Consider the following 22,105-nt stretch of genomic DNA (forward strand, 5'->3'; position numbering starts at 1 on the left):
ATCCCACCACTGGCGCTGTTTATGCAGTTTAAAGACCACCCAACGCAGGGACAGACAGCTCAAACGACGCTTGTCACAATCCCTTGTCGTCTTAAATGGCTGACAAACATCAGGCTGTTTGTAACGGTGGTGCATCACAGAGGTTTCCTGTCGAGGAGATTTCCTTTCTCATAACTTTTATGTTGTGGAAAGGACCAGGAAGAACACGAGCTGAGACGGGCACAGGGAGGACGGTGGTTGGGCGAACCCTCAGCGACTCAACCCTCCCTCCTCGGCAAACGGAGGGAGGAGCTTTAAAATCACTTTTCAGACATCAAATAATTAATTGCTCCACCCTCTTTACCCCCCCCTCCCCCCCCCCCAACCCCTCGTTTTGTGGTGTCTGTATGGAAGACGTAGCTTCAGTCACTTAAGGGGGGTGAACACCCTTCTAAATTAAATATTAAAAGGTGTCTGTACCTGCTGCTATTCTTGCCCCTTGGAATAAGATATAAGCTATTTTTGACAAGTTTTCATCCTCAGCCTTCTGCGGTGAGACGCTTATCAAAAACCAAATCAGCCAATGGAGCAAATGGAATCGGTGTGTGTGTGTGTGCTGGGCGGTGCACGCTGATGAATAATCTAGTTCATATTCCATTGGCACCCATCGTTCAAGAGAAGAAAAAGATGGCGACGGAAAGAGAGGGGCAGGTGGAAAATTTTTACTTTTCCATAACCCTGGAACCTGAAATGAACACACAGGACAAAAGGGAGACATTTTACACCAAATTGCCAAAAGAGGGGGAGACCACCAATGACACTAACCCTCTCCAGAGCTAGATGCCATGCGACTCCCACTTTCTTCAGAGTTTCCAGTGGCTTTAATCAGCAAAGGATGGAGAAGGCGGGGCCTTCTCGGGTTACAGAGGTACAGAGACCTATCTCCTTGACCACATTCCAGAGATTCATGGCCTCAGGCATTACAAATTTCACATGAGCTCGTCACCCCACACAAAGAAAGATTCTGCAGACCAACCAACATGAACATTTGATAAAAATATCGAACAAGCACCAACCAACATTAACAATGAACATTTAATAAAAAAGCATCAAAATTGTGCATGCGTGCGTGTGTGTGTGCGCGCGCGTGTGTGTGTGTGTGTGTGTGTGTGTGTGTGTGTGTGTGTGTGTGTGTGTGTGTGTGTGTGTGTGTGTGTGTGTGTGTGTGTGTGTGTGTGTGTGTGTGAAAAGTGAAGACTATTAGAGATAATAAGATATAATCACGGCCGCAATGATAACGATGGGGAATAGATAAAAGAAGAGTCTGTGGTCCTCCAAGAGCCTGCAGAGAGAAGACAGAGATCAGATCAGGAGGAGTAAGTCTCCCAGTGTCCACAGAGAACGGTAAACACGTGGAACAGTCCCGCGTGTATGTGACAACGAAACTTCCAGCCATCAACCAGAGGCTTATTGTGTTTAATAAGCAGCAGAAGCTCTGACTACGAGGGATCTATCTGTACAGGGGGGACATTAGATCATTTAACCTGCATCAATTAAAGAATCTGAATATGTGGCTTTTAAAAATGTCATGTATGTGAGTAGATGAGCAAAACACACACACACACACACTGAAACTTTATTTGCACAATAAAATGGAAAAAGTGACTCAGTAGTTTCCTGGAGGTAATAAAATTGCTGAATTACTGACCGAATTAGCAGTAAAATAAATTTTCAGAAAAATGTGCATTAAACAAAATGTGTTTGTTCTGAATTCTAACACATTCAATTTGAATTTGTCACATGCATCTGTAAAGTAAAGTGCTCTTAGCCACACACCAAGGAAGCTTGTCAAGACATGGCTGAAGAAAGGAAGTGAGTGTCTTGGTAACAGAGGGGCAGCAGTGGGCTGTAGGCTTAAAGCCTGATCCCTTAATCAGTGCCCAGTGTGTGCATGAGTTCTCCTCTGAAGGCTGAAGCTCTGTCCATCCTGCCTGTTCGTCGCTACTGCCAGTACGCCCATGAATATGGAGCTGTTCTGTGGCTGGGAGCTTGCTTATGTTTTCTGTCTGATATCTAGACCCCATTCCCATTTCAAAGGGAAGTCCACCCGGGGCCTTGACTTTTTGATCTGCCTGGCGACTGAGTCGACCACCTGCATGTGGGATCAGCTGCCAGTGAGAGCAGACAACCACTCTGCTTCAAAATATACATTCTCGCCCCCCTCTGCATCTCTCGCCCTTTTTTTCTGCTTCATTGCCCTTCCCTGTTACCCCTCTTCATGCTGTGAAGCTGCCATGAGCCACAATGGTCCTAACTGGGTCTGGAGCTGTATCCCACTCTCAACAGTTCTGTCTGTCAGTAGGTGTGATGTGGGGATGTTCAGAGCATCATCAGAAAGGATCTTGCAGCAGTTAGAGGAGTATTTTGTATTTATGAGAGTTAGCGTTGTAATGAGCCACAGAAACAACTGAAACCCCAGGACAAGGTCTGACGCCTTTCTAAAGTTATTTTAATGATACAGTTGGGGGAAAAAACCTTGTTATGAACAGAAAATATGAAACTGTGTCTGGATTTGATGCCACAGACACACAACTGAACTCATTAACAACACCTAAAGTGCTTCTTTACTAATTATCCTCACAGGCAGTGATGAGTTTCCAAGTCTAAGAGGTATAACATTTAACTTTTAAACAAAGCAACAGCTATTTAAGATGTGAATGTTCCTTACAATAAGTGATATTCACACAGTCTTAAAGCTAATTGGCTTTCTTGAACCATGGCAGCGAGCTAAACGAGTGAGTAATTGTTTCTCAGCAGGGGTGACAGCCATGAGACCTTAAGGATGTTTTAGGAAGAAGTGCTAGTTATCGTGTACGACATCAGAAATGAAAAAGAGAAGACAGTCACACTGACACCTGGGAATTTAAATCAGGACCTAATCTGAGACAAATACTTTTAGAATCAAGTTCACTGTGTTATATTTATATGCACCTTGTTGTTGAAAATTGTGAACTCTCAGAGAGCTCTTAATTAAAAGCAACTGACTTTAAAATTTTCTAAATGCTAAATTCAATTAAAAATTTTCTATTTTAAAGGATCTCTAGTGATTTACATCACTGCCTTACCAGTTTGAGTCTTTAAAACACTGGACTTCCCAGCAGACATCATACGTATTCGTTTGTACACACACACACACACACACACACTTTGTCTGGATATGTTGGATTTATTTTTCCTGAGCCTAGCGTCTATAAATACACTAAGAATCTAAATAATAATCTAATTCAAACTATAAGAATCAATAACAACAAAATAGTTTAAAGGTGCAACCAAGGCTCTAACACATCAGTCAAAATCATATTAGAGCCCTTTTCCTTCCTTTTCAACATCTGTACTCAAGACGTTCCAACGCCTTACACTAGTGATGGTTTGTAAACACATCAACAGTTGATTCATGCTTTAAAAAGTTGCTTCCTTGTCTAATAAAGTAACTTTTTATGTTCAAGGAATTTTGTTACAATATCGAGCACTTTTTTAAAATAAGAAAACCCTCTTTTAAAACCTTGAAAATACCCTGTTAAAATCCCAGTTTCTTCTAGAATTTCCTTTAAGAGCTCTGCAGCAGAAGATGACAAAGCAAACAACGTCTGACATCAAAAACAAACGTAATTTATCACAAAAGATGTGTCTAAAATAAGGAAGGGAGCCGTTCGAGGTTCCTGCACATCATCTTTGCTCTCTTTTCTGACTCTCTGCTTTTAAACAACTTCAGATTTAATGTTTCCAGAGCTCAACCTGAAAACAAAAACATTTTCTTTTATGCAGACGGTGATAAAATGTTAAAGAAACAATGGGGGGTGAGCGCAGTCGGCAGTCTACGAGCTGGCAGCAGGGCCTCGGTTCGGAAAGCCCTCATAAATCCTAATTTGAGCGGGGCACTAACCAGAGGAGCAAAGGCACATCAAGATTAGGGGTGGCGGCGTGCCTCTTAAAATGCTACGTCTGATTAAGTTTTCCCATTAGGTGACAGCTGAACTTTAACATTAATATGATAATATTGAAATAAGTGCGTGTTATTTACTTCAACAGCAGAGGGGGTGGAGGAAGGAAGAGGATGGAATGTTGAATGATTTCTGGACAGCTTTGGGTGACATGCCAGGCGAGGTGACCCCCCCCCCCCACCCCCACTCCACACACACACACACTTCTCTTCCCATAATCAGACTTGACAAAATGGAGACATATGCAGAAATATTGGTTACAGTCGGCGTCACAGCCCTCCTCAGGCCTACTATTTGCTGGCTGCCCTGTGAGCCGCCCAGTAAATTGTCTATGGGCACTGAAGCATCTATTTCATTTGGCACTTCCTTCCTGCCCCGGGATTTTACATTTAGTCGGTGTCATTTACATATTACTCTTAATCAAAATCCACAGCGGGTAAGAGAGAGAGGGAACAACAACAGAGGACAATAAACAAAACTGTGGCGTCACGGTTCAGGGGGAAGCACACAGGCACTTTATGAAATGGAGATGTGACAAGATATTAACTTTGTGTGTGTTTGGGTGTGTGTGTTGGGAAGAGCGTGTACAAGATAATGCTAGGCCTATTGATATGTTGAATGCTTGTGTTTTTGGTATTTGTTTGGGGCTGCTTTGTGCATGAACCAAGAGAAACAAAGGCAGGCTGTTTTGGGGCAGTGAGTGAATTTTGTGAAGAAAAACTGGGAAAATGTACAGTTTGCGCTTGTCTTATTGAGCTTTTTTTCCCTGGAAGAGGTTTTATTGAGCTGCTCTTTTCTCCATCTAACCAAGGAGCAGCACAATGGCATTCAAGAAAACAGCCTTTCATGCTATTTGTTTTGGTGCACTTTACTCAGATGTAGGTAAACACTACTTTGATAATCAGAATTATGCCACTTAATGCCACTTAATGTGCATCTGAGTTGACCTAAAGCCTTTATCCCAGTTTACATGTACGTTAGAAAATTGTACTCTCAAATGAAGTTTTTTCCACTCCTGTACAGTACGTGTTGACGTGCTCTCTTTCGTTCAGTTAGCTAATAGCTTCTTTTTTTTTTTTAAATATACATTCTCTCCCCCCTTTGGCATATGATATGAACAGAAGACCGCTTCCGCAATCTTGTTATTTCCGAAAGTTACCGGCATCAACTCGACTGAGTTGTTTACATGCAGATACAGTCGGGGTCCTACCACATTATCTGGGTGCTTCAGCACAATTAGAACCAGTTCACCTTCAGAAAGACTAACGTATTTACATGAATTAAAAAACAAACAAACATCGCCAGCCTATTTAGGACAACTGTTTGGATTTCTGATTGGGAAAGAGAACCATGATACCATAAATCCTCTAATATTAGCCTGTATTTAATTAACTGCCGGGTATCATATTTTGGCCGGTGTCGGAGTCGGCGGAGGTGAATAATGGCCGGTTTTTTATTGTGGCCGGGTGGAATGTGGTAACAAGCAAGTACGGGGGGCGGTTGTGTCATCCGTCTCACTTTTGATTTATCAGTGATAGACCGCGAGGGTAACTTTAACCGTGCGGAGACGAAGAGGAGGCAAAAACTTGATATCAAGTTCAAAGAGAACGTGCTGTTTATGCTGCAGAACACTCTGGGGAGCAGTAGGGGTTGTATGAACTAGTCACTAGTCGACTTCACCACTCTATAGTGACTTTTTTTTTGCCTGTCATCAACTAGTCGCTGTCACGTGATAATGACCGGCAAGATGCAGTCCTCGGAAAAGACAGCAGCCTGCTGTCAGCAGGTGACAAGCTCCTGCGCGTCGGGAGGCAACGCGCTGTGCCAGAGCGTCGGTACTGACACCCGCCGTAAAACGGACATTTAACCAAATTGTGACGTTTACCCTCTTGCAATTTAACATTCCCCTCACCCCCATCCTAACCTTAACCAGCTTGCGCATGCAAAGCTCTGATTGTTGATGCGCTCCAGACCACTGCGTCCTGAGCACGGCCACAGTAACATTATCAAATCAGGTGTCGCCACCTCAAAAACTAATTTAACACGTGATTGTTCATGTCGGCTCATTTTCTTTTATGTTTTCTGTCGTTTATTCTTTTATTTGTGCCTGATGCTTTTCGCTGCTGTGGATCAGGGCGCATCACCTGTTTTGTCCTTGGTGACGCACCTAACTGATGTGGTCGGCGAGCACTCCGCTGTTTTTGCAGTGGTTGATCTTTTAGAACTGCAGTTCAAAGGTAACTCATAAGGTGAATATATATGAAGCCAGGTAGCAGTTTTTCTTTAGGATTGAGAGGAGATGCAGGAAGATGATAAACAGGCAGGACAGAAAAATAGTCAAATAAAAACAAGTTAGTTTATGTACCTGGTGGTTGCAACAAACAGACACCATTGAAGGTAATCGGAAGTGAGGAAGAGAAAATGAAATAATTATTTTAATGTTTAGAGCAGCAGGAACTCTGAGAGGCTGCAGGCGCATCAGTGAGTTTGCGGCTGCTGCACAGGTGGAGGGGGGGGGGCTGAAGCAGAAACTACCGTTATTAAAAGAAATGTGTTTAACTTTGAAAATGTGGGCGCAATTTTAATTGTCAAAAACTCCAGCGAACCATTAGTTCATTTTGCCCAAATAGAAATTGAGGCCTGCCTCTAATTCTGGTCCTCCTTCCAATAAAGGCCTGGAGCTTGATGAGCTTGATTCAAATACAGGCCTGGGCCTGTATTAGAGGATTTACGGTAATTTTGCTAATCTACACTGCAGAATGAAAACAGAAAACGATACTTGTAATAATCCACCCACCCCCACATAATAAGAGATGTAGCTATTTTTCCACAAGTTCACAACACTGTTCATGCACAATAAGAACAAAAAGAATGTGCAGAAACAGTGTCCCTAACTGTGTCTTACCATGTCAGCATGTCTGTGTGTTCGGGGGGACTCTCATCCACATCCTCAATGGTTTCTCTCAGCTGGGAAGAAAAAAATGAGTGGCAGGGTTAGGCAGGTCTTGAACTTATAATTTTTGGGTTGTTCTTTCTTTAATTTGTCCTTATGTTTCATTGACTTGTTCAGTTTTATTTAGTTTGCTTTAAATAATTAAAAAACCTTCTAAATAAACTTTTGTCGCAGAAATGCCAATGTCGGCGTTAAAATGTAACATCAGAAGTTATTGGTATCAGCTTTTAATCTTTTAATGATGCAACTTTTAGAAACCACACACACTCTTCTGCTACTTCTCCTCTCACTCAAAATATTTAAAAAAAAATCACAGATCCAAGTTTGTTTGTTTGAAACAACTTTTGAAGAAGCAGAAATTTGCCCTGTAGTGGGAGTTAGTCAGAATTATCTCAGGGAGAATATGATTGAATAGTTGTTGAAGACAAAATATATGACATTTTTCCCCATATCCTAACTTAAATTCAAGATGTCATATTTTTCATAGATAAGGTTTAAAGTAGTTTGTCTTTTTCATGAGGGACCACGCATTTGTTGGTATTGGTTTACATCAGTGGTCCTCAATTGGCGGCTCGCGAGCCCTCTCTTTGTGGCCCCCAAACCCCGCGCGCACCCCCACTCCCACCCCCGACCGGGAGGTGTAGGATAGAGCTGAGAAAAATAATCAAACAATCAATGCATCGGGATGCAGGCATAAACGATTCTGCATCATAGAAGAGTACCATAATCAATTATAGTGGAATGTAGTTTTGTTGTTATAACGGCAGCACCATCGTGGCATCCAGATCTGTCAGAGCGGTGTTCTCCACATTTACCGGGTAGAAAACTTTGGTCTGCCTTTATGTGGTACTGCAGGGCTGAGTGCTGGAGTTAGACCGAACCCAAACCAAATCAGCCCGATCTGTTCTGTTGGATTTGGGCCGTGAATTATGTTAATTGAGCGGGTTGTCACGCGGCGCACTCCGCTCTCGATCAGTGACTGAGAGAGAAAGAGGGAGAGGGAGATTGTCTGCTCACACGAGAGGATCAGAGGACGCTCCTCCAAACACACATTATTATTTTCATAATTTCATTATTATTTCTCCTGGAAGCGCTCAGTCAGACAGAGTGCCATGATGTCGGGAGATCCAGGCTTGGGGAGGGAGCGGGGTGAGTGATGGCGGCTGCAGCGTAATCATCTGTATCTTTTATTTAGGGACATGGAGAAGTTAAAAGGAGAGAGAAATAGAAGATAGAAGTTTTTGTTCCACTTTATTCTTTTGTTTCATGATGATAAACTGATGTTAAATTCAACCTAAAGAGAAACTGGGAGGAAGCTTTGGTTCATTTTAAGTTACAGGAGATCTTGTTTCCTATCTGTTCCTTCAGAGACAGCATGGGCATGAGGGTTACATGGTGAGGGTCCCACAGGACAGGTTAGTGCAGTCACACAGCCGAGCTGGAGGGGGACAGGTGTCCCCTTCTCTATATTGCAAGCTTGTGTGCTATGTGCATTACAGCCAGTGATCCAAACAGCAGCATCATGACCACCACCACCATCATCATCATCATCATCACCACAGTCGTCAAAGTCGTCGTCATCATCACCTTCTTCTTCCTTGGCGTCTTCATCATCATCATCACCAACATCATCATAGTCATTATCACCACCACCACCATATCATCACCATCATCATCGTCAACACATCACCATCATCATCATCTTCAACATCCTCTTCATCATCATCATCATCATCATCACCACCATCATCGTCAACATTATCTCCAGCATCATCATAGCCATCATCCTTTTCGTTGTTGTCTTCATACTCATCATCATCATCATCATCATCATCACCACCACCAACATGAAATTAAAGCTTTGTATTAAGTGATTGTAATAATGTAAAGAAAACATGTTTTGGACCATTTTGTTTCTTTTTAACTCTCAGATTATATCAAATAATTAATAACATTTATTATTATTACAAACAAAACCCTTCCTTTCCTCAAACATTTTAAAGGTGACCCACAAACATATCAGATTTTACAAAAGCTAGCTGTAATTTATTATGCATAGTGTGTGCAATTTAAAAAATAATTGAATAAAAAGTTCTTCATGTAACTTTTGCTGTTTTATGATTTGAAGTCCCATGCAAGACATGAAACATTGTGGGGAACTTAACATGGCACTCTATATGATTGTGCTGTTAAGAATTTGCTTTAATGGTTTCACCCAATACTCTCTTTTATTTGTAAATGTGTCTTTATTCAAGATTCATAACCACAGATCACACATAACATCACATACTAAAAATACACAAATCAGCTTCACAAACATAACTGATTATTAGATTTTAGTTTTCAAACAACCTTGTGAGCTAAGCTGAAGAGACCATTTTACCTTTAAGTTAGATGTGTGCTTGTCTACAAACAACCCTCTACAAAACCACCCACTGAGCACACGCTCACAGGCAATTTATCTAAAACAGAAATAGCCTGACTGTGGGTAAAATCCATACTGGCCCCTTTTTTCACTTCTAAGCCTATAAACTGTTAGCACTAAGAGTGGTTTAAAACAGAAAACATCTACTTTTAATCAGCTAGTCAATAGCAGTCACTCAACCGACCTTCTGCTCCTCCTGCTGCAGAACAAACATGAGAATGACATAAAAAATTAATACAAAGAGCTGCTTTTACTTTTAACATACATAGAAAGGATGAGGTGTCCTTGAAGGCACCCTTGAAATAATGATCATGGCGATTCAGGACTAATTACCTTGGATATTTCTCTTTTCTTGCTCCTTTCTTTCCTTCTGACATTTTCCCTTAGGGGTCACAGCAATATTTTCATTCCACTCTGTTATCAGATTTAGAGACTTTAACGGTAAAATGATTTAGCTGAGATGTTGCCAATGAGGTGTGAAAGGAGAGGAGAAAAAGCTGACACTGCACTGCGTGAGCTGCCACCACCATAGTCACATGTTCCAGAAGATGATGGAAGTGGATTATTTTTCTCTACTCAGCATTCATCTTCTTCTCTTTCTAAAATAACACACTTTTCAATAAACACTCACCTAATGTGTTTTCATTAGGGCGTATTTTAAATATTTCACATTTTAATTCTTCAATCGTTTCCGCAGAACGTTATTTTTTTTCTGTTTTAACTCATCTTTCAGTCTTTTCTGCTACTCACACTCCACCCCTCCTTCATGGACACTTTCTTCTAGGGTTGTCACGGTAACCGGTGTAGCGGTAAACCCCGGTAAAAAAGTTGACAATAATAATAACCGTCTTGTTTTTAAAAAAAACTATATTATCTCGGTGGGTTACCGTGGCTGCGGTGTAGGCGTGGTGACCCTTACCAGCCACCGTATCGTCTGCTGAAGTTGCCGGCGGCACATGCGCACTTTGTTGTTTACAACCAAAACTTTCTTGAAGCTAAAGCTGAAATAATGGCCAAAGGAGGAGACGGCAGCACTCAGGACATTTTTTATCCCTCAAAGAAGACAAAGTGGGAAGTACGGGCATCTTTTGGATATTTGAATCTCATGACACATCTGCGTGACCATCACCCACAACTCTACAGTCAACGCAAGGCAAGCTAACGTTAGCGCTTTAGCTAAAATGTGTGATCCGAAGATTTGGGTTGAGGGAGAATGCAACGAGTCGCTATATAAAGCAGCCAAAGCACCAGCTACCTGCATATAAACGGTGTCGCGGACACCCCCATGTTGAAATGACGCTATGCATTACGGGGCTCCCAGGGGCAGATAAGAGTTGGTCGCTCTCTGAAAATAATTATGAATTTAACAATGATTACTGCCTGATGACATTTTCCCAAATCTGCAAAGCTCACTGGAAGGACACAAACCGAGGACAATATTTTCCTGATATACGGTTTATTACTCAAGTAAGGGTAAAAAAAAAAAAGTATCTGATTAGAAGGCTACTTGAGTACGGAGTATCATCTGATCTAATATTTTTAAAATGATGACATCAAACAGACAAAAAATAAGAAGTTATGGGCAGATATTGGTATTTTAAAGATTAAAGGTGAAAAACGTGAACAAATAAACAACATAATTACAAAATAACACATTTTAGGCTAAATTTAGACACAAACTGAGGACAATATTTCCTGACATACAGGGTTTATTTAATTGTGTGAAAATATAGCATGTTTAAAAAAAATACCGCGATAATACCGAAAACCGTGGTAATTTTGGTCACAATAACCGTGAGGTTAAATTTTCACACTGTGACAACCCTACTTTCTTCCTATTTTGCCATCTTTCTTTCCTACCCTCTGGCAGCTCGGGCTGATGGGATGCAGGCTGCCAGAGCCAAGGATACATGTGTGCAGGGTAGGAGGTGGGGGACCTTGGATTTGGGCCCTCTGGCAAAGACAACAAGTCCAGCAGTTGCCTGATGTCTGCCTCAGCCCATAGATCGGTCCCCCTGATAGTTCATGCTTTCTCCCAAAATACACTCCTCCCTTTGAATCTCCCCCATTTCGTATGCCTTCATCCTTAACCTGAAATAGAAACCAAGTGAAATTTGTGTTCAGTTGAGTGTCTAAAATTAGCTGTGCATATATGGAGGGAATGAGATGAAGGTGTTTTGCCTGACTTGTTGAGGTTTTCCACAGTTCAAATATAGAACTGCCAAACTCAGCCTCACGTTCAGGAGAAAACTGCATGTAAATTGCATAACCATTATAATAAATTAAGCTCATTTACACAAAGACAAAAATAAGAAAATCACAATTTTGAGGCTTGGAGGGAAAACTGCTAAATCAGCATCACGTTTATTTTTTAAATAAGTGTAAGCCTGTAAAACTTCAGGAACTTAACTTTGCATAAGCTTTAGGATGTCAACGTAAAGCTAAGTAACTCATAATGTTCCTAAAATTAAATATTAAACTGTCATGTAATTATGTGCTCTCACGTGAAAGAATTGGTTAGCCTAGAGTGTAGACCGTCATTTGCCGTAGTAAAAATAATCTTGCTTTGCATGTTGGTCTAGCAAGGCTCCATTGGAACCCCTGCAGCCCCAGCCACTAATGTGGCTGGCCAATCACAGCGTGTTTATTTAGAAAAGACTGTATTTTTGTCTTTCTCCCTGCTTCTTTCACGTGTATCAAATTAATCAATTTCCCTCTGGGATTAATAAAGTATTTTTGAATTGAATTTGAATTGAATTGTATGGTGGACTGCCCCGTTGACTGACATCCATTACGGTCCAATCACAGCCCTCAATTGGTTTGGTGGGCCAATTATAGCACAGGCGGGATGTTGCTGAAAAATCAAAGATGGTGACAGCTTGTCTGAAATGACTTTGGCATCAACTTTGGACAATTTAGGCTTGGGCTTTGAGTGAAGAGTAGATAGAAGTACTTAAGTCTTTTATTTAGAAAAAGGATGTATTTGCATCTTATTCAACACTGCTTGGCAGACTGCCCTGTTGGCTGACATCCATAGCGGTAAGTCAAGTTGTTCAGTGTCCAATAGCATGCAGAAACAGTTGAAAAGACAACTGTACGATTGAGATCTGCCTATGAGGCGTGGCCATCATATATATATATATATATATATATATATATATATATATATATATATATATATATATATAGGATGGTTTGCCAGGCTAAGAACTAAAGACCTTGAAACCCAAAATGTATTCTGGAGAACAGCAGGCTAATTTATAGGTTTCTTTGTTGACTATACCATACATATTAATACAAATTCTGCTATATTTGAAGTGACACATATGTGCACAGAAAATAAAGATATTTACTCAATAGCCAGGACTAATAACTGGTAAATGGCCTGTATTTGATATAGCGCCTTCTAGAGTCCTGGAACCCCCAAGGCGCCTTACAACACAACCAGTCATTCACCCATTCAGACACACATTCACACACTGGTGGGGATTAGGGATGCACCGATGGATCGGCATTTGATCGTAATCGGCCGATAGCGCCCCTATCGGTTTTGATCGGAGTTTTCAAAATAGATCAAAGCAGACCGATCAGCGTAGGGTTGTCACGGTAACCAGTGTAGCGGTAAACCCCGGTAAAAAAAAAAGTTGACAATAATAATAATAACCATCTTGTTTTTTAAAAAAAACTATGTTATCTTGGTGGTTACCGTGGCTGCGGTGTAGGCGCGGTGACCCTTACCAGCCACCGTATCATCTGCTGAAGTTTCGCGCTTCGTTGTTTACAACCAAAACTTTCTTGAAGCTAAAGCTGAAATAATGGCCAAAGGAGGAGACGGCAGCGCTCAGGAGGACATTTATTATCCCTCAAAGAAGACAAAGTGGGAAGTACGGGCATATTTTAGATATCTGAAGAATGCCGAGGGAGTTTATAGAAGACGGCGATCCTGTTTGCAGCACGTGCAGAAAAAGTGTCTGTGAAAGGCCGCAACGCTTCAAATCTCATGACACATCTGTGTGACCATCACCCACAACTCTACAGTCAACGCAAGGCAAGCTAATGTTAGCGTTTTAGCTCAAATGCGTGATCCAAGGATTTGGGTTGAGGGAGAAAGCAACGAGTCGCTATATAAAGCAGCCGCAGCGCCGCTACCTGCATATAAACGGTGTCGCGGACACCCCCATGTTGAAATGACGCTATGCATTACGGGGCTCCCAGGGGCAGATAAGAGTTGGTCTCTCTCCGAGAATAATTATGAATTTAACAATGATTACTGCCTGATGACATTTTCCCAAATCTGCAAAGCTCACTGGAAGGACACAAACCGAGGACAATATTTTCCTGATATACGGTTTATTACTCAAGTAAGGGTAAAAAAGTATCTGATTAGAAGGCTACTTGAGTACTGAGTGTCATCTGATCTAATATTTTTTAAATGATGACATCAAACAGACATAAAATACGAAGTTATGGGCAAATATTGGTATTTTAAAGATTAAAGGGGAAAAATGTAAACAAACAACATAATTACAAAATAACACATTTTAGACTAAATTTAGACACAAACTGAGGACAATATTTCCTGACATACAGGGTTAATTTAATTGTGTGAAAATGTAGCACGTTTAAAAAAAATACCGCAATAATACCGAAAACTGTGGTAATTTTGGTCACAATAACCGTGAGGTTAAATTTTCACACCGTGACAACCTACAGACCATTTTAGATTAGGTTACATTTCCTTTATTCCCAGATTATGTAGTTTGTAGCACTCATTATACTGTTGTAGAAAATTTCTGGCCAATCCACGTAATCGGTATCGGTATCGGTGATAAGCATTCTTTGATATCGGTATCGGTGATCGGCAGCAAAAAACCTGATCGGTGCCTCCCTAGTGGGGATGAGTTACGATGTAGCCACAGCTGCCCCGGGGTGCACTAACAAGAGGCGGGGCTGCCGAGCACTGGCACCACCGGTCCCTCCGACCACCATCAGCAGGCAACGTGGGTTAAGTGTCTTGCCCAAGGACACAGCGACAGACTAAGCGGGGCTCGAACCTGCAACTTCCAATTATGGGGCGAGCACTTAACTCCTGTGCCACCGTCGCCCACATAAATAAAAAGCATATGTAAAGACTGGCTCAACTTTTAAATAAAATGTGAAAAAATGTCTAATAGGATTTAAATTTATAGTTTGAATCTTTCTTGCAATTATTAAGTCCCGGTTACAAACTAACAAATCTGTACTCTTTAATCATATTAAGATTTAAATCACACCTTAAACCTTTTTCCTGCTGCTTGCATGAAAACTGAGAATCAGAGTCAGAAGAAGAAAAGTCATTTTATTTATATGATGAAAGCGTCGACCTCCTGCTGGGCAAACAGGTTTGTGCAGAGTTTTACATTATTAATATATTTTTTAATGCTGAACATATTTCACATTCTATTAATTTAACCTTTCCATCCTTCATCCTTCTTTTTCTTTTACTTTGCTACACAAGCTTCCTTTAAAGCCGAGTCTCTGTGTGTGTGTGTGACTTTGTGTACATGTGGTAGGGAGGTTAAGCAAAGGAGACTTGTGGGAAAGGGGGAGTGAGACCTAGAGCAAAAGAAAGAGAATTGAGGCACTCTCAGTAGACACTGGACCGTTTTGAAAGGAGATGTTTGATTTTCTTTGAAACCGCCAGCACGAGGCCCTCTACCATGTTATGATCTTTAAGCATTCTGCGCTGCGTGGGCCAACAGGGCCGGGCCCCCTTCCCGTGTTTGGTCTTTGCTGTCTCTGTCTACCTGTCTGTTTGGTGGGCTGCATGTTAGAAGAGGTATCATTAAGGATCTGGCGGACGTCGAGGAAAAGATGGAGGGAGAGAAAGAAACTGGAGATCAGAGGTGAAACGTAGAAGGATCGATGGAGGACGATGGCAGCGGGAAAAATCAACCACAGCCAATAGAAAAGAAAAGAAACTAATCATTTGTGAACTTATATTCTGATTTTTTGTGACAAAATGTGTATGGATCTTAAAATAAATAAAATGAAAGCACAGAATAAAAAAAATCATAATGAAAGTATCAGAGACTGGAAAACAATAGTAACCAAATGTACACAGGCTGCTTTGTCAATTCTGCTGACTTAGTTTCTGCACAAGTATGTCTAAGACTTTACTTGACAAAATAAAAACTAAAAAACGACAGTACTGCTAACCAGCTGTCACGGCTTACAGCTTTGCATACACTTGTTAGAACAGAGACCCCAGTTTGTGCAGGTGACAGGTGTGTACTCACCCTCTCTCTGGCTCTCATCCATTCCTCATGAGTCATGAAGACATCGGTGATGAGCATCCTTATCACTGAATCTGGAAAAGAAGAGAAGGAATGTAGTGTGAGAAGCCTGCATGTCCAGCAACTGCAAGAAAAGGGTTTTAATCGTGTTTTAATCCTGTAAATCATTAAATTGCAGGTATTTTTCATAAAAAAAATAATGTGGTAGGCAAATACAGTCTGCATGTGAAACAGTGTGCATTTTAACTGTTTACTCTCCAGAAACCTGCTGAAAAGGCAGGTAGCACAATAATATAGAGGCAATAAATCAAGTTCAAGCTTATTTTTCTGACTTTCCCTTCATTGATTGATCATTTTGTCCAGCCAGGTGAAAGCTACAGGAGAATCATCTCTCCCAAAAACCCAGCATGGCATCCAAATGCCAACATTTGACTAAATGCAAAGAAAAAACGCCCAGAATCATGCAATATTTGCTAGTTATCACAAAACACGTAAATCACAAAGATGATAAAAAAAAAACAACTACACAGAACAGATATGTATACATAAGTAGACAGTTGTGGAGGTTTTCTACCATATTTATCTCATTAGGATCACCCCAAACTTTAATATCTTAACCCTAAAAAAGTAGACATTTACAAACATTTAAATGATACCTAGAAAAGTTGGACCTTCCACACTTATCTCCCATCAAAAAAATCTGTCATCAATGTAAAAATTCAGCAACGTTTGTGTTAGGTAATTAAATATTTGGGTGATATTTAATCTCCATAACCCTGGAACCTGAAATAAACACACATGACAACAAGGAAGACATTTTACCCTGAGTCCCCAAAATAATGGAGAGTTAACGCAGAGGAAAACCCCCTCCGAGGCTGTCCTCATGTCACTCCCCCGTGTTCTCAGTTCGTCAGGGGCTTTATTCAAAGGATGGAGGAGAAGGTGGGGCCTTCTCAGGTTACAGAGGTACAGAGTTTTCACAATCAACATCCTTGCTCAACCTTTCATGAACAGCTACAGTTGGCAAACACAGAGATTCAGGAAGTGTTAAAAACACAAAATGGGCAGCTTTTAGGCCTCAAAAAGGTACAATTATAAAAATATCCAACAGTTTGTGGTTAAAAAAAATTAAAATTAACTAGAACTGCAAGCAGTTATCAACGGGTTCCAAGCCATCCAGCGCCAGTCACCCACCCGGCCCCACCCTCGCCTTCGCCACTCCTCACGCGGTCCCGCCCAGAAAAACACGTTCTCCCGCCGGCGTCCTGTCAGCTCACTTCAACTGGCGCAGTGAAAGTAACACTCAGGAAACATCACTAAACCTTTTGCTTAGCCTATACACATATCTTTCACAGGCATGGCTGACTTCTCAGTCGTGATTACAATCGAATTCCAGTGTTTCCTTTTTAAAGAACGTGAAGATTTAATGAGCGAAATCATGTTCTGCATGGGACAGAATTAGCTCAGGAAGTGGAGCGGCTTGTGCGGTAATCGAAAGGTTGAAGGATCGATCCCATCTCTGACCACAAAATGCTGCCGGACCTCTCAGTGCACCCCAGGGAAGGTTTGGCTACATTGTAGCTCATTCCCACCAGCGTGTGGCTGGGTGTTTGAATGGATGAAAGACTCCGAAACAAAAACATCATTATAAAATCCATATTTGATCTAAAGATTATCAAACAATAATCTATACATCAACAGAATATTACAAATAACATAAATACTTGAGAATGTCTCTAGATTTAATAGATTTTCAACAAAAACTATGAGTTTCATTTTTTTGATTCACTAATCAAATGATTTAAAAAAAATCCTGAAAAATCCATAAATCATCAAAAAATTACCAAAATATTCTCACATGGCAATGTTAACATGCAGAATAATATGCTGCAGTTTTTAAATCAGTAGATTCAAAGCTTTTTTGAAGAAAAATTGGTAAATATAACTATAAGGGTCACAGACAAAATTAAAATATTCATAAAAAATAGTGCTACTTTCTAAAATTAGTAGAAAAATCTCAGATCACCATAGGTACATTTGGAATGTTGTAAATGGTTTATATTTATTGTATACCTAAAAAACTTTCTAGCAAAAATTATTTACTTTTTTGTCCAACTGTACCATAGACTGTACATACTGTACGAACTGTACAGAAAAACTGGCAAAAAGTAAGCAGAGTAAAAGGAAAGGGGGTCATGGATTAAAGACGCAGGGTGAAGATTCTCCACAAAACCACAAACACACCCCACAGCTGGTGTGGGCCAAGCCAAGTGTGTGGGACCAAGACAGGATAAACGAGCATTGTTCTTACCTAGCCTCACATAGTGTGAGTACGACAGCCACCAGTGACACAGGGTCAAGGGGCATGTGGCCAACAACAGCAGGAGAAACTGCTGGGCCCAGTGGGTCCTGAACGATATTAAGCTAGGGCCAAATTTTTCACCAACAAGCAAGCTGTGAGGCAAATGATCAAAACAAGCTGTAGTGAGGGAAGTTGCTGGGTAGGGGGGAAAAAAAATGCTCGCTGTCGCAGAATTTGACGCCATCGAGAAACTGGAATAATGTCAGAATCAACTGAGGCTTTTGAATCAACATTTTTAAGCAGAGAACGCAGATTGTATTTATGAATTTGCAAATGCAAGTCACAGAGAACATCAAAAGCCGGTGGTCCGCTTGCGAACCTTACTTGACTTGAATTATTAAATCTGTCGATGTCGCACACACCAGCAACCCCGCGATTATAGTGTAAATTGACAACGTTTTTCAAAACTACTACGGAAGCCACAGAAAGCTGGTTGATACTTCAAGAATGAGCTTTGATATATCTCTGAGGAATACACTGTGCCTCAATAATGTGGTGGCTGTCAGGAAGGAAGACAGGAAGAGGAAAAAATACATATACCAACTGGTTAAATCTATTTAGGATCCCAATGAGACTTTTTTTTCTTATTTTAAGATTAAAACCATCCACGATAATGAGGGGGAAAATAGTTTGTGTGTGTTTTTAGATACAGAAAGTGGTGTTTTTATTTTCTTTCTTCTCCACTCCTGAATTAAGAACTTCAGGAGGAAATGCTGACTTTGTTTATTTTCATAAAACACCCACCCCCAACCCAATGTGCATGCATTGCACCCTAATAAAAAAAAAAAGAAAGCACAACCCCATTAGCCCAACACATGTGCATACATAACACACGGCTATATGGATGCTTGAATTTTCTTTAGGAGCAGAGCCTGGAGAAGCAGCGCCCGATCTGCTGCCTGTACACTTCTCCCTCTCCCTCCCTGCTTCATCTTTGATGTGCTTCCGAAAATGCCATCAGGCGTCAAGGAAAGACTCTTTTGTTAACAGTCCCACCCCACCCCACCCCCCACACACACTCCTAACCCTCCAAATGTACACACACTCTGAGCAAAAACACACACATCCACCCACCTCACACATGAGCAAGACAATTTGCTGTTGCTCACTCATCCTTGCTACTATCTTGAACCCCCCACCTACACCTCCCCACTCCTGCTTCCAATCCATAACAGAACACATACCAGTCTCCACCGCTATCTGGTAGCCGGCCTCCAGTCTCTGTGACGACCTCTCAAGAGTCGCTCTCTGCAATTAACAGAGGAAGAGAAGAGAAAAAAATAAACAACGTTGGAGAAACAAACAGAAAATAAAAATTGATTGAGAGAGCTGGGACCCATTTTAAAGAAACACATCAACACGGTCACCTAAACAGACAGACCACATCCACAGTGACAACATAATTCAACCAGCTTGGCAATAACCTTCATGGATGACAATGTCACATATGCTGATGGAATATCAAGCAAAAGCAGGTTGAGGCTGAAAATGAAGAATCGTCTTGGACATGAAACGACTAAGTACTTTGTTGTATTACCACATTGTTTTGCTACTTTTTTGCATTCCGTAAACAGAGAACAACTAAAGAATTAAACAAATAGGAGAATAAAATTAAAATCTAAAGAGCTTTTTCATTAAAAACAAAATCATGTTCTAATAAAGAGTGAAATCTCTTCTTTAAATCAACATTGTTTTAAAGCAGTACAGCCATGTATTACAACGCATTTGATGATATTATAATGATGTGTAAAAGCAAATAAAGTTACATGAAATGCCTTTTCTGCCATTGGTTTGAATAAATTAGTTGATCACAACAGCAACTCATGATGCATAAGTTAGAGTTTACCCTCTAAACTTTCTAACAATTTTAATAAATATAATTTCAACATCATTTCAAAGTATTTGGTGAAAACAATGCATCACAAAATCAACACGTTTCACAATTTTTTAAATGAATCTTCCTTTTTTGTTGTTTTTGCCTGCCAGGCTTGCAAAGGTTTTAAGTGTGTGGAAACTCAGCAGCAGTTTATACAAAGTAAATCACTGGATTTAATTTGGCCTGTTGGTGTTAATTATTACCAACCAAACAAAACAGAAAGTGAGAAAATAGGTTCACTGAAGTGCACAGGTTTAGCTCAGAAATGGGCACTTCTGTGACTGAAACAATTAATGAAAATGAAATGTATCTAGAGACAGCTTTAAAGCGGTTCACATATGTCCTTAAAGTTATGTTGTGATAAAGAAATATTAAATACGTTCCACAGCTTTGAAGAACTACTGTGGAACACTTTGTTTATAAGACATTTATTCAGAATCATGACTCCTGGAAGTTTCTTTTAAACATTTATAATTTTTTATTTCGAATGAAAATTTCAAGTAGTTTTCAAACCTGGACAAAACTTTTATTTTAGACACTTTGTTCCCAAACTGCAAATATAATATTTGCACAACAACCTCAAGCGATGAAAGTTGTTCATGAAAACTTTCAATGAATCTATTTTAATCTGTCTAATCAAAAGCGAACTAGGCAGGTTTGTCTTGCTTTTAGCGCCCCCTATTGTTTGTTTGCAGAATCCAAAAACAAAACTCTCTTCCTCACTGTGCGTTCGTCTTTTTAACAACTTCATCTAACAGCTGAAATGTCTTCCCAGCCTTCATGAGTGTCTACAGCAGTGATTCATCACTAAATTAAACAAATCAGCTGTGTTCATGATCTAAAACACGCAGGAAACATGCTAGAACAGGGGTGCCCAATCCTGGTCCTGGAGGGCCGGTATCCAGCAGGTTCTGTGGTTTTTCTGCTCCAACACACTTAATTAACTGGTTGAATCACCTGTGCAGCATCTCATCAGGCTCTGCAGAAGCCTGTTAATCACCTGCTGATTGAAATCAGGTGTGCTGAAACAGAATTGAAACTAAAACATGCTGGATACCGGCCCTCGAGGACCAGGATTGGGCACCCCTGTGCTAGAACCAGGCTGCCCCACTAGGTATGTCAGCTACATTTTTTCGGAATCCCAACAAAGTGGCTTGCCAGTCTGAAGTTAGGGTTAGGGTTAGAAGTGTAATATTCTGGCCACAGGGGGCAATAGGGGGTGGCCTTTCATTAACCCTATTAAGAGTCATTTTAGCACACACTGGCTCAATAAAATGATATAAAAATAAGAGAAAGTTACTCATTGTAAATGGCCTGTATTGGTATAGCGCCTTCTTAGGGTTCTACAACCCCCCCAAGGCGCTTCACAACACAATCAGTAATACACCCATTCACACACACATTCACACACTGGTGAGGATGAGCTATACGATGTAGCCACAGCTGCCCTGGGGCACACTGACAGAGGCAAGGCTGCAGAGCACTGGAGCCACCGGCCCCTCTAACCACCAGCAAGCAAGGCGGGTTAAGTGTCTTGCCCAAGGACACGGCAGCAGCATTCTTTGGTCGGAGCCGGGATCAAACTTCCAACCTTCCGATTACTGGACAACCTGCTCTACCACCTGAGCTACTGCTGCCCCAAAGTATGAAAATAAATTTAAATGAAAAGTAAAGGCGGGCGTGTCGACCAATCCCGTTTGTTTTGTGCCATGGATTTCACATATGATGTCCGTAAATTTTAAAGACACATTCTGATGCCAAGAAAGAACTTATTTTCAAACGGGGGCAAAATGTATCATGGGTTTTTGTGTGAAAATATGTCCAGGACTATAAATGCACATCACCAAATTGATGTCATTGAAACAGACATGGAGAAAAAAAGGAGGAAAAATGGCTTTAAGTTCAGCGAGCTTTGAATCCTTTGTCCAGGAGTAAAGAACCACCGTAAATCTGGCCATGTGGTAAGTAGCAGCTACACTAGGGGAGAGGAGATTCTGTGGTGATGTCATATATGCGACAGGCCAACGTCTGATTTGTAGTTGTAGCATTTATGAATTTTTACAAGTCGATAAATCTCTAAGTATGTGACAGGCATGGTCGAAACACACATCATTCCTTTTCATTTAAATTGAAGTACAACATATGTGTGACCCAGGGCATAAGGCAAAGTGGATTAGAAAATAGCCTTTTAGCCCCATTTACTTGCATTCATTTTTTTTATTTTTCCGGGGGAC

The 22,105-nt window shown here is 40.8% G+C and overlaps 1 protein-coding gene across 1 annotated transcript in view; it reads right to left on the reverse strand.

Moving 5' to 3' along the window:
* Positions 1–754: 754 nt before the first annotated feature.
* LOC139063535 (vesicle transport through interaction with t-SNAREs homolog 1A-like) overlaps positions 755–22,105 on the reverse strand; it is a 36,019-nt gene continuing 14,668 nt past the window's right edge. The window contains exons 3-6 of the mRNA XM_070545688.1: positions 19,180–19,243; positions 15,637–15,707; positions 6,886–6,947; positions 755–1,321 (exon numbers count right to left, since the gene is read on the reverse strand). Of these exons, the coding sequence (XP_070401789.1) occupies positions 1,240–1,321; positions 6,886–6,947; positions 15,637–15,707; positions 19,180–19,243 (279 nt within the window). The 3' untranslated portion in view covers positions 755–1,239. The remainder of the gene's footprint in view (positions 1,322–6,885; positions 6,948–15,636; positions 15,708–19,179; positions 19,244–22,105) is intronic.

The sequence above is a fragment of the Nothobranchius furzeri genome, chromosome 16 (genome assembly GCF_043380555.1).
Source record: "Nothobranchius furzeri strain GRZ-AD chromosome 16, NfurGRZ-RIMD1, whole genome shotgun sequence".
NCBI lineage: Eukaryota > Metazoa > Chordata > Actinopteri > Cyprinodontiformes > Nothobranchiidae > Nothobranchius > Nothobranchius furzeri.